General features: G+C 34.9%; 1 protein-coding gene across 1 annotated transcript in view; it reads left to right on the top strand.

Annotated features, from left to right (window-relative positions):
• Nucleotides 1-12541, top strand: part of LRRC9 (leucine rich repeat containing 9) — a 133303-nt gene that overhangs the window by 79773 nt on the left and 40989 nt on the right. Inside the window, exons 23-26 of the mRNA XM_077122475.1 lie at nucleotides 978-1100; nucleotides 7639-7769; nucleotides 10119-10227; nucleotides 10893-11032. Of these exons, the coding sequence (XP_076978590.1) occupies nucleotides 978-1100; nucleotides 7639-7769; nucleotides 10119-10227; nucleotides 10893-11032 (503 nt within the window). The remainder of the gene's footprint in view (nucleotides 1-977; nucleotides 1101-7638; nucleotides 7770-10118; nucleotides 10228-10892; nucleotides 11033-12541) is intronic.

The raw sequence follows: 12541 nt of genomic DNA, 5'->3' as shown, positions 1-12541 counted from the left end.
AACAAAATAGAGGATTAGTATAATACAGAATAGGAATTCACTTCAAATGTAATATCTGACTTCATTTCTCTAAAATTCCATGGCCATTTCCTACCCCTGTGAGTCTCACATTTGCCTCTTTCCTTTTGCTGATTCCATAGTGCTAGCACTTGCTCTTCTACCAAAAACATACGCTAATTTCCTGTCTTTCCTTCAGTTCAGCCTCCTTTCCATTCTACTTTCCCAAAATAACAATGTCTTGTAAAGCTATCAAGGCAACCTAAGTACAAAACAGCAACAAGAAAGAAAACATCTTACATTATAATGTAGAGTAGTTTTACTCCCTCTTAACCTCTCCTAGCCTCTCCTTCCTACTCAGGGCCCTTCTTTCACAACAGAGGCACATCAAAGTGTCTTATCTAATAAGCAAATATATTTTCCCTTAAGCTGAATTCTGCCCCTCCTCTCAGAAGACAGTTTTATCCCCTTTCAAAGGCAGTTTTTTATTCCTATTATACCGGCATGCACACATACATTCCATGTAATAGACATTATTCTGTAAGCAAAACGTATTGTTTTAGAGTGGTGTATGATGGTAACTCAGGGCTGTGCGATGGTGGCTCAGTGGCAGAATTCTCACGTGCCAAGCCAGAGACCCGGGTTCGATGGAGCCTGCCCATGCCTTAAAAAATATATATTGTTTTAAACATAGCAAATTTCCTTCCAAGCCTTTTCCACTGATAGATGATATAGTTAGCACCAGTATCCTCCTAAGAAGGATTCTTATAATATAGGCCACTAAGGTATTGCACAGAATTGTCCCTTAGTGGTTTGGTGTGAAAGTATAAGTGCACCCAACAGGAACCAAATTAATATAAATTGATAGAGTAATTCAAATATTAAAATTCAAGGATGGTTAAATCTTACGGGAAAATAAAACTTGCTAGAATGTAACGTTATGTACGCCCATATATGTGTATGTGTTTTTTTTTACCTAGGGTTTATCCAACCTGGTCATTCTAGATATATATGGAAATATTGTTGTATGGAATCAAGAAAACTACCGGTTGTTTGTAATATTTCATCTTCCAGAACTGAAAGCTTTGGATGGAATCTCAATTGTAAGTTGTTTTATTGACTAACATGAATTATAGCATTTGGTCCAAACTGCATATTTAAATGTCCAAGGGCATAAACATTTTGAGCATTGTTCTGTCACTAATATGATACCCAAATTCATTAAGCTTATTAAAATGAGGTCACCAAAGCTCACTTTAGATCTGGGTTTTTAAATTTTCTCCCCTGGCCAATTTTTAATTGTCTAAATTGAGGTGTCTGAAAAGGCTGCTCCTGCTTACATTTGCATCCTCTGAATTCAGTGCTTAAAAGGTAAAGAGCACAATTTTATGGACAGAATAGAAGAAACTATGGCCTGGAGCTTTACCCTCCTCTTGAGCCTAAAACAGTTTCCTATTCCCCAGAAAAATATCATTGTTAATATCTAATACAAATATGTTAAACCAACAAATGATACTGTCAACATTACTGTAGAGTTTAAAGAAAAATATGGAACATAGACTGAATATGAAAACAGTACTTAGAAATGTGGATTCTATAACAAGCAAATTCATTACAGGGCGCCCTATTTCCATATAACAGGGCAAGTATGTGACAAATGTGTGAAGAATAAAAGATTTCCCTGTATAATGTTGCCTAGCTCCCATCAGATGAAAAGACTCCTTCAATTTTCTAGACAATTGAGAGATAGTTCATGATTATTTAGGAACTTTGTGATGCCCTGAGATCACTGATCTAGCCCTGCTTATTCCTCTCAGAATAAAGAATCTAAAACACTCTCCCCTCAATTCATACAAATACCCTAGACTCTTGTACAGTGGGTTTTATTTAGGTGTCACCTTTCATCAAAGAATATTTTTTAAATGGTCTTATGAAGCTTGTATTGCATTTTTTCTAATGAAGTTGTTCAGGATTTTATCCTCCATATATCTATGTCCTCATTTGAAAGGGCCATATGAGAAAGTACTTTTAGAGATAAATGTAAGGAAAACATTGTTCCCATAAGAAAAAGGTATGTTTCTTCTCACTGACAATGAGCATTATGTAACATTTTGACTTTCTAAAGGCTCAGGGCCAAATTTATGACTCAGTAATAGAAATGCTATTGGGTCTTATAAACTATCTATCCCTATTCCCATTTTGACCTATCCTGACTTATATAGGTCTGGATCTTCTTTATTTATGATTTGTATTTTCCTCTGTGATTATATATATTTCCTATAAGTTGCCACAGATTTTTTTTGTGGAATGTGATAGAATATAAATATAAATATATTAACTAATAATGGAGCATGAGGACTAGACTGAGGAATTTAAATTACGGATAAATGGGAGGGCAATGAAAAATTTTAAATATGGGAATGACATATCATGACATATTCAGAACTCTGGATTAAAAAAAATTGATCTAACAGTGTTACAGTGGGAGAGGAAAGACCAGTAGGAGGCTGTTACAATAGTCTAGGAAAGAGGTAATGAAGGTCTGAACAAGGAAGAAGTTTTTAAAGCCAGAGCTGAAAGGTGTGAAAAATTCTGGGGATAATTGACATAACTTGACAACCAATTGGATTTAAAGGACAAAGAAATAGAAGAGTAATACATGTGTGTAAGGTTTGAGCTTAAGCCAATAAAGGGATCATAGATATATGAAGTATAGGAAGAAGAGCAGATTTCAGGTATAAGATGATTGATTAATTTGGACACACTAAGTTTTATGTGATAGTATGCCTCTTTTGACTGGAGATGTCAAACAGGCAGTTGAAATCATGAAACCAAATTCGTATATGGAAATTTCCTTGACATTTGTTTAGATTTGGAAGTAATTAGAAGAGACTTGATAATTAAAACCAAAAGCAAAGCTAACTAAGATATCCATTTTTGATGGTTCTAAATAAATAAATAAATAAAATAAAAGCAAACCTAACATTGTCTGTGAAAGCAGAGAAAGTAATCTAAGTGAGGCTTCAATACTTCCATCTTGTAAATGTGAAAAGGGAAAGAACCCACGAAAAGTGGGTACAGAGAAGGTAGAAGGGCAACGCAATGCTAAAGTGTTTGAGATGTAAATGGACTTTAAAAATGACTGTTTAAATCCTTGATTTTATGAATGAACACAAAGAGCTGCAGAGAATGATGTGGCATGTTGCAAGTCATACAGTTATTGAATGGCAAAGCATGGACAGCAGGTCCCCACGCTGTCCAAGGCTTTACAGGCATATTATCACCCTGGCTTCTTTGGAGTGGGATCATAGAAACTGAGGAAAGGCAAAGACTACGAAGAATTAAAAAGCAGGCTAGATGGCTGTGTTTTCATTTTATCCCCCTTTTGGCAGATTTGTAAAAGAACATTTTGCATTAAAGATACATATTCTCAATTCAGATATGAGGTTTTAATGGAAAAAGAAAGGAGTTTGAATAAAATTAGATAAAATAATTTATGATTCATTTAGATCAAGTTCAAGCCATTCATCTAAAATGGGAAAATGGGTTGGCAGACTATGGGCTGTGGGTCAAATGTGGTCTGTTACCTGTAAATAAATTTTATGGAACGCAGTCAAACCACTTTTTGATGTATAGCCTATGACTGCTTTCATGCTATAATGCAACAGAGAGCATATTTCCTGCAAAACCTAAACTTTTTACTATCTGGCACTTTATAGAAAAAGTTTGCCAACTCCTGATTTAGAAGGATGCTAATCAAATTTTTTTATGATTATGCTAAATGAAAAAGCAATGGTATTTCTAAGGCCCAATTAATATGATTCTTTTCAACTCTTACTTTTGAAACTGTACTATTCAGGGTTCAACCAGAGAAGCAGAACCAGTAAGAATTGCACATTTTAAGAGATTTGTTTATAAGGAATTGGCTTACATGGTTGTGGGCCATTAGGAAAGGAAGATTATGGACAGGCTGGAACTCAAGTTCCTGGTCCAAAGCTGTTGTGCAGAGGTGAAGTCTCTCTTTTTGGCAGGCCTCAGCCCCGCTTTTATGGCCTTTCAACTACTTGAATGAATCAAGTCCACCCAAATTATCAAGGATAATCTTATTACTTAAACTCAACTAATTAGGGGTTTTGATCACGTCTATAAAATATCATCACAGTAACACTCATAGTCATGTTTGATAGAATAACTGGAGACTGTAGCCAGCCAGGTTAACACATCAAAAAAGACATTGCTGTCCACCCCTTGTAAACATGGCACCAATCCACATTTATTTATAGATACACAGGAAACTGCAAAAACAATACAGAGAGGTCCCCTGTACACGTCAGCCTGTTGGTTGATGGTATTGTTGAGTTCTTCTATGTCCTTGTTCATTTTCTGTTGAGTTATTCTGTCAATTGATGAAAGAGAGATAATGAAGACTCCAGTTGTATATGTGGATTTGTTTATTTCCCTTTTCAATTCTATCAGTTTTTGCTTCTTATGTTTTTCAGCTGTGTTGTTTGGGGTATACACATTTAATATTTCCGTGTATTCTTGGTGGATTGATCCTTTTATCATTAAATAATGTCCTTTTTTGTCCTTGGTAATTTTCTTTACTTTGAAGTCTACTTTTCCTGATTTTATTATACCCACTCTTGCTTTCTTTTTACTAATGTTTGCATGCTGTATCTTTTGCCATCCTTTTTATTTCAACATACTAAATCATTATATTTGAAGTGAGTCTCTTTTGAATAACACACAGATGGGTCATGTTTTTTAATCCACTCACCAATCTCTATCTCTTAATTGGCAAATGTAGAGCAATTATATTTAATATAATTATTGACATGTGTTTTAGTTTCCTAGGCTGCTTAAGCAAATATCATGAAATGGAGAGGATTGCACAATGGAAATTTATTCACTCACAGTTTTGAGACCAGGAAAATGTCCAAATCAAAGCATCAATAAAATAATTTCTTATTGTTTTCTCCCCAAAGTCTATGGCATTTGGAGGCTGGCTGCTGGCAATTCTTAGCTCTTCAGTCAGATGCCAGGGAAGTGGAAGAATTTCCTATCAGCTTTCTCTTCTGTATTCCATTTCAGTTTCTTGCTTCTTAGGATTTGCCTTCTCTCTCTCTCTCTCTCTCTCTCTCTCTCTCTGAATTTAATTTTCATATAAAGGACTCCAGTAAAGAATTAAGACATATACTGATTTAGGTGGTATACACCCTCACTGAAGTAACCTCATCAAAAGGTCCTACTTAAAACAGGTTTACACCCTCAGGAGTAGATTAAATTTAAGAACATGTTTTTCTGGAGTACTTCAGCCTAACACACTTAAAGGCTTAAGTATGCCGTTTCAGTTTTTCTTTTCTCTTTGTTCTTTGTTATCTTTTCTCTGTTTTCTTTTTCCTGCTTTTACATGTCCCTTGAACATTTTGTAGAATTTTAGTTTGATTTATCTATAGTGTTTCTGAATGTATCTCTTTGTATAGATGATTTAGTGCTTACTCTAGTGTTATGTTACATATACATAGCATTATAGTTTAGTGTCATCATTTTACAAGTTTAAGTGAGGTGTAGAATCCCTACCTCCCTTTAGTTCTAGTTCTCTTCCCTTATTTATAAAATCATTGTCTTAAATATTTTCTCTACCTACACTGAGAACTACATCAAACAATAATTGTTGCTTCAGTCATCAAAGATGATTTGGAAAACTCAAGAAGGAAGATCTGTTATGTGTAGTCATATTCTTACTCTTTGCAGTGTACTTTCTTCTTTCCTAGTATTCCAAAATTCCATATATTTTTTTCACTTTTTTCTGTTTCAAGAGTTTTCTTTACCCATTATTTAGGATAGATCTCCTGGCAAAAATTATCTTAGTTTTCCATAAGCTGAGAATTTCTCAATTTCACCTTCATTCCTGAATGGTATTTTCTCTTGATGCATGATTCTGGGTTGATCTTTCTTTCCTTTCTCAACTTAAAAGATGTTATTATCCTCTTTCCTTCTGGCTTCCATGGTTTCTTATGAGAAATCTACTGTCATTTGAATTGTTTTTCTCTTGTAGAGATAGGTAAGATTTCATTTCTCTTTTGCTGCTTTCAAGATTTTTTTTGTCTTTAGTTTTCAGAAGTTTGATTATGATGTGTCGTGGCATGGATTTCTTGAGTTGTCCTGTTTGGGGCTTTCTTGGGATTTGCAGGCTAATGCCTTTTACCAAATTTGGGGAAATTTTCAGCCATTAGTTCTTCAAATACTTATTCAGCCCTATTCTGCTTCTCCTTTCCTTCTAGGGAAAGAGATACTAATGTTAAATCTTTTGTTAAGGTCCCAGGAATCCAGGATATGGTCTCTATTGGTAAGGTGAGACTCTGTTCACTTTTTTTTTTTTTTTCAGTATGTATTTGCTCTGTTATTCATATTGGGTAATCTTTATTGTTCTATCTCCACATTCATTGATTCTTTCCTCTGTCCTTTCCATTCTCCTTTTGAGCTCACGCATTCAGTTTATTTAGGTTTTTGCATTTTTTAATTTAAAATATCCATTTGGCTTTGTTTCTTATCTTCTGTTTCTTTGCTGAGATGTTCTATTTTTTCATTTGTTTCAATCAAGTTCATAATTACTCGTTGCAGCATTTTTATGATGGCCTCTTTGAAATCCTTGTCAGATCATTGTAATAACTGTAACATTTCACTGTTGGTGTTTGTTGTCTTTTCTCATTCAAGCTAAGATTTTCCTAGTTTTTAGAATGATGAGGAATTTTTCAGTTGTATCCTAGTCATTTGGGGTATTAAGTGATGATACCAGGAATTTTATTGAAAAATTTTTGGCAAGCTTCCCATGACACTGCACCAGTGTTCTCATTGCTAGTCATTGGGAGAAAGAAATCCAGGTCCCCCACTCAGTCTCTGTTGATACCCTGGAGGCACACGTCATTACTGCTAGGCTGAAGGAGGACTTCATGCTCCCCAAGAGGCATCCTGGCTGGGAGGGGCAGAAGTGCCTCATCACTGCTCCACTGACAACTTGTTATGGCCAAATGGAAGTGGACGTCCAGGTTCCCCAGTGGTCTCTGTTTATACTTTGGGGAGGTGTTATTGCTGGAGTGTGTGGGTGGATTGAAGTACAGGCTTCCTACTTAGCCAGGAGATGGTAAAGAGGTACCTTGTTACAGCTGGACAAGGGTGGAAATCTAGGCTCCCCATTCTGCTTTTGCTGGTGGGGATGAGAGTGGGGCCTCAGTTCATTCTGCGATGTTTGGCTAGAATAGGGTGTTTATTGTTTATAAATTTTCTGTCTTTCTGGGCTTCCTGACCCATGGACTAGAGGGAGCAGTCTATTTTGCAAGCTTTTTAAAAATCTGCTCTTGTTGGCATTTCCTGGTTGCTGGCTTCTTCAGGCCTCAGTCCCACATAACATGAGGCAAAAAGAAAACCCAGGGAACTCACTGCTACATTGTTTTATGTGTCCCAAAGATCAAAAGGTATTTGATCTACCTTTTTCTCTGATCCTTTCAGTCTTATTATATTTGTTTTATATGTAATGTCCAGGGTTTTTAGCTCTTCTTAGTGGGAGAAATACTGGAAAATTAATGTGATTTAAATATCCATAAGAGAGGAGGACATCACTCTCTATATGTCCTCATATAGGAAACGACAGAGACTGAGTGTGCGAAAGATTTGTTTGGTGGCAGACTTACCTCTGACATGATTTCAGAAAGACAAGGACATTCGAACTTCATCCAAATGCAAGAACTAAATTGGACTTCATCATCCATCAGGTACAATAATTTTACATGCTCTTTGACATTAATATTAAATATGTGATTCTTATCATTTTTCTAAGGTTCATACATTTATTCATATTCTCCAAATAAAACCAGTAATTCAGAAAATCATGCCCCCGCTTCAAAATCTCATGCTAATTTTACCAGCCTTTGAAACACATTACAAATTTTTATTATGTGATTCCATGTTTAAAAATATCATCAATCTCCTTCTTGGCCCTTGAAGTTCTCTTTTTGTTCACACCAAGCTTTTAAGATTAGAACAAACTTACTAGGTTTGCTTCCTCACATTTCATCACTCTATGCCAATGCAATCTGGTTTCCATTGCCGCTTTGCCACTGATATTCTCATGGATGCGATCACTGTCCTCCTGCTTAATGCATTTGTTGAGTCGCTTTTAGTTTTTATTTCACTTGACCTGTCTGAGGCATATAACAATGCTAACTACTACCTCCTTGTATTTTTTTATCTTCATTTTTTCCTGTGATTTCACATTCTTGGCTTTTCTAAAAACTTCTTCCGCTTATGAGTTCTCAACTTTTGCTCTTCTCAAAATCCTGTCCTAACTCCCTCTGCTTCCATCTTTATCTCTCTTCTCCTGTCCTATAATTCCCTCTCCTTTTCTTTGACCCCTTCTTATTCTGTACTCTTCACAGACAGACTTATTTCTAGCTATACTTTTAATTTATAACAACCCCCAAATTTATCATCTTTAGCCCAAACCTAGGCTTCTCACTTGAATATGCAGTTGCTCTCTAGATATCTTCACCTGAACATATCATAAGTCCAAAACCGCAATCATCATATTCTGTCATTATTTTCCATTTTGACCGTTTCTCCCACCAACACCATAACTGCTTATTTTCCTTTATTACCCACCTCAACATTTGAAGACAACTTCCATCTCTTGCCCAAGCCAAAAATCTAGTAGTTATTTCTCTTTTGTCCTCCATTTTCAATTACTCACCAAGTTTTGCAGAGTCCATGTCTTAAGTAAGTTTCATGTTTCCCCTTTTTTCCATCACCACTGCCATTGACCTCAGCAGGCAATAAACTATTATAGAACTCTCTTGGTGACCTTTATTGCCTTTTGTTTTAAGTAATGCTTCACTGCAAATCCAACTGTTATGCATACTACTTTCTAAGATGCAAATTGCATAAGTTCACTTCCCTTCTCAAAATTGTTTAGTGGCTTTCAGTTGTCTACATAATAAAATCCAAAATTTATTTTTATGACAAAGAAGACCCTTTAATTACTTTTACATTTTTATATCTCACAATCCCTACCTTTACTGCTACATAACTCTTCATGCTTTAGAATTTCTAAACTACGTTTGGTTCCTCATTCTCAGTCACAAAATGCTATTTTATGTTTCCGCCTTTGCTTGTGTAGTTCCCCATGCCTTCCACATCTTTCCTCCTAATTTTCCTGCGGATGCCTATAAATCCTTCAAGTCTCATTTCGATATCTTTCTCCTCTATGAAGTCATCTTTCTCTAAAATGCCATTACCTAATTCTGTTATAGTAATTTTCTTTATATTTTAACTTTTAAACTTCTTGACAGCAGAGACAGTGTCTTTTCTTCTTTGTTGTCACCTTTTCAAACACATTGCCTGCACTCAGAAAATAGTAGTGAAAATATGCTGAATGAATGAATGACTTACTAGTAAGTAAAGATATGTCATAATTGTAGCTTCAGATATAGTATTCATTTAAAGAAGTGGTTAGGGAAAGATGATTTAGCCGTATGCTCTTTTCTGTCATGGCTCAAGTGAAGATGGAAAAGTCGAAAAGCTATGAACTAAGAATCAAACATTCTGTTTAATTCCTGTATGTGGTAGAATGCTGCAAAAGTTTTCAGTGATCTAACAGCAAACTCTATTTTTAAAGACCTTCCCTGCTTTCTCCTTTTCTTTCCCACCCCTAACATCTTTCTGATATTTCAGAAATAAAATCCTTCATGTATATCACATGTATGACCTAAAACCTTACAAGTGACCATGTCAACTTTACTGCCTCTTCATGAACACATATGTGAATTTATATATTTGAAATCTCCATTTTAGTTCCTTTTATGATAGTTCTCTGTTTATGTGGTGATATATATGATTTTTTACTGAATCAAATTCTATATTCACATTTCCTTACCTATATGCTCAATAAAAATGTGCTTTAGCAAATCATTTGATTTACACATTTTACATTAAGGCAGTTATTTTTATGGCATTTGTCAGGTGATTTTTTATAATTGCCTTTGGAGTTGTATGTGGAGGGATTCACATTTTCTTATATTTTTCAGTTCCATTAAGATAATAATCACATTTATGTTTTCTAAATTCAGAACTGTAGATTTGATTCCAGTTGATCAATTTAGAAATGTGTGTAATGTGAATCTTCAAAACAATAATCTTACCTCATTCAGTGGATTAATTTACCTGCCTAATGTGAAGGTAAGTCACTCACAAATTTCTTTTTATTCTTTCAAGATTTTCAATGTAAATTTTAATCTTCTTTGGATTAGGATTTATTTCTATACTATTTTTTTAAAAAGAGTAAATATTCCTAAAGATTATTTTACTAAGCATGAAAAAGTTATTTTGATTTGACCTCAGTTTTAAGTGGTTGTCCTATCAGCAATAAATCTCACTTTGTGGTAGGAGGTGGGGTGGGATGTTGCCTCTATCGTGAGCAGCTGTGGAATGAAGGGTGCCAAGGTTCTCGAAGTAGTCTCATTGCTTCCTACCCTGTTGCTTTAATTCAGCCATCTATTAACACCCTTTAAGCATAGGGAAATGGCTGTCCCTCCAACTTAGAAGTTATTTCATCCCTGTAAGGCTTGGAGAAATCAGGAGGGCAGATTGAGAAAGTTGAGCAGCTTGCTAGCATCTCCATCATTTTGTCTGAAATGTTTATAGTTTCCCAGCATGTCAGATAACACAAAAACATATGTAAAGCTAAATCCAGATAATGTGGGATATAAAAATTTCTTACTTTTAACACTATCATAGTATTAGATTATGCTGTATATTCCAAGTTTTAGCCATACCATTTTTAATAGCTTCTAGGATATTGGTAACCTCAAACCAAAGAATAATATAAAATTTCCTATCTGTAGGTTTTATGCCTCAACTATAATCATATTGAATCCATCATGCCCAGACTAAAGCCTCAGACTCACTTAACAAGCAGGCAGCTGCTCTACCAGAAGGTGCCTTCAAGTGGCTATGGACAGCAAGGAACTTCAAAAACAAGCAGGTGCTATTCTTTTTTAAAAAATTATAAATAATATTGGTTGAGAATTGAAAAGGCAATTAGTCAAATTAATGTTATCAGTAACACATTTTAGTGAATAGGTTTAGCTTATTTTAATACCTTATGTAATATACCAAAAGTAAACATCACAAATTAAAAAATACTTAATATATTCCTTTTTCATTGCTTTTTTCCACAAACTTCATATGTGTTATGAACTTGGCTTGTTTATTATTATTATTAAGATACAGTTCATGTAGCATACAATTTACCCTTTGTTGGCGTCAATAAATTCACAGCATTATACATTGTACACCACAGTCTCATTCCACCTTCTCATCACCCCGAGAAGAAACCCTCAGCCCTTAGCATGGACTTGAGGTTTATTCATTTTATTTTTGTTTTATTTCATTTCTAAATTATTTATCTGGTCACTTAATGCCCAGAACCAAGGAGTAGATACTATATGAAACGCGTGAAGATACACTTTCCACCTTCCTGCACAATTTTTGGTATAACATAAAATATATACATCAAAGTTGGAATATTTCATTCCAGTTTTTCCAGTGAAGAGCATTCTGCACGGTGCAGTGGTGGCTCAGGGGCAGAGTTCTCACCTGCCGTGGGAGACCCAGGCTCAATTCCCGGTGCCTGCCCATCAAGAGCATTCTTGTGTTCTTGTCACCTTTATGGAAGTATAATTTACATAAAATAAAATTGGCCAATTTAAATGTACAATTTAATGAATTTTGGCAAATATATTCAGTCATAACCACTACCACAATAAAAATATAAGACACTTCCATCACAGAAAGTTCCCTGCCTCCATACCCTGGCCCCTGAAAACCACTGACCTGCTTCCTGTCACTATAACCTTGCCTTTTTCTAGAATTTTGTTTGTCAGTAATCTATTTTATTTTAGTCCTGAGTAGTATTCCATTGCATGAATTACATGACAATTTGTATATCCATTTACTTGTTGATGAATACTAGGATTGTTTTCAGTTTGAAACTATCATAATTAAAGCATCTATAAACATTTTAAATTTAAGTAGACATGCATTTTCATTTCTCTTGAGTAAATACCTAGAGTAGAATTGCTGAATTTTATGGTAAGTATATGTTTAACTTTATAAAAGACAGCTAAACCATTTTCTGAAGTTCCTGTATCATTTTCCATCTCTGCCTGAGTTTTATGAGAGTCACAATTGCTCTGTACATTTTCTTTGGGGAAATAATCTGTTCAAATCACTCATCCATTTTATAATCAGGTTGCTTGTTTTTAAGAAGAAGGGATCTTTATGTATTCTTTATATAAGACTTCTTTATCAGATGGAAATGCAACTGATTTTTATATATTGACCTTCTATCCTGTGGCCTTGCTAAACTCGCTTATTAATTCTCATAGCTTTTTACAAATTCTTGACCATATGACGCATATTCGTAATAACTGTTTCCGTGTTCTTATATGCAAATTATATTTTCTCTACATTTATGGGTCTGTTTTTATAG

This window comes from Tamandua tetradactyla, chromosome 12 (genome assembly GCF_023851605.1).
Source record: "Tamandua tetradactyla isolate mTamTet1 chromosome 12, mTamTet1.pri, whole genome shotgun sequence".
NCBI lineage: Eukaryota > Metazoa > Chordata > Mammalia > Pilosa > Myrmecophagidae > Tamandua > Tamandua tetradactyla.
This window is presented reverse-complemented; position numbering and strand designations above follow the sequence as displayed.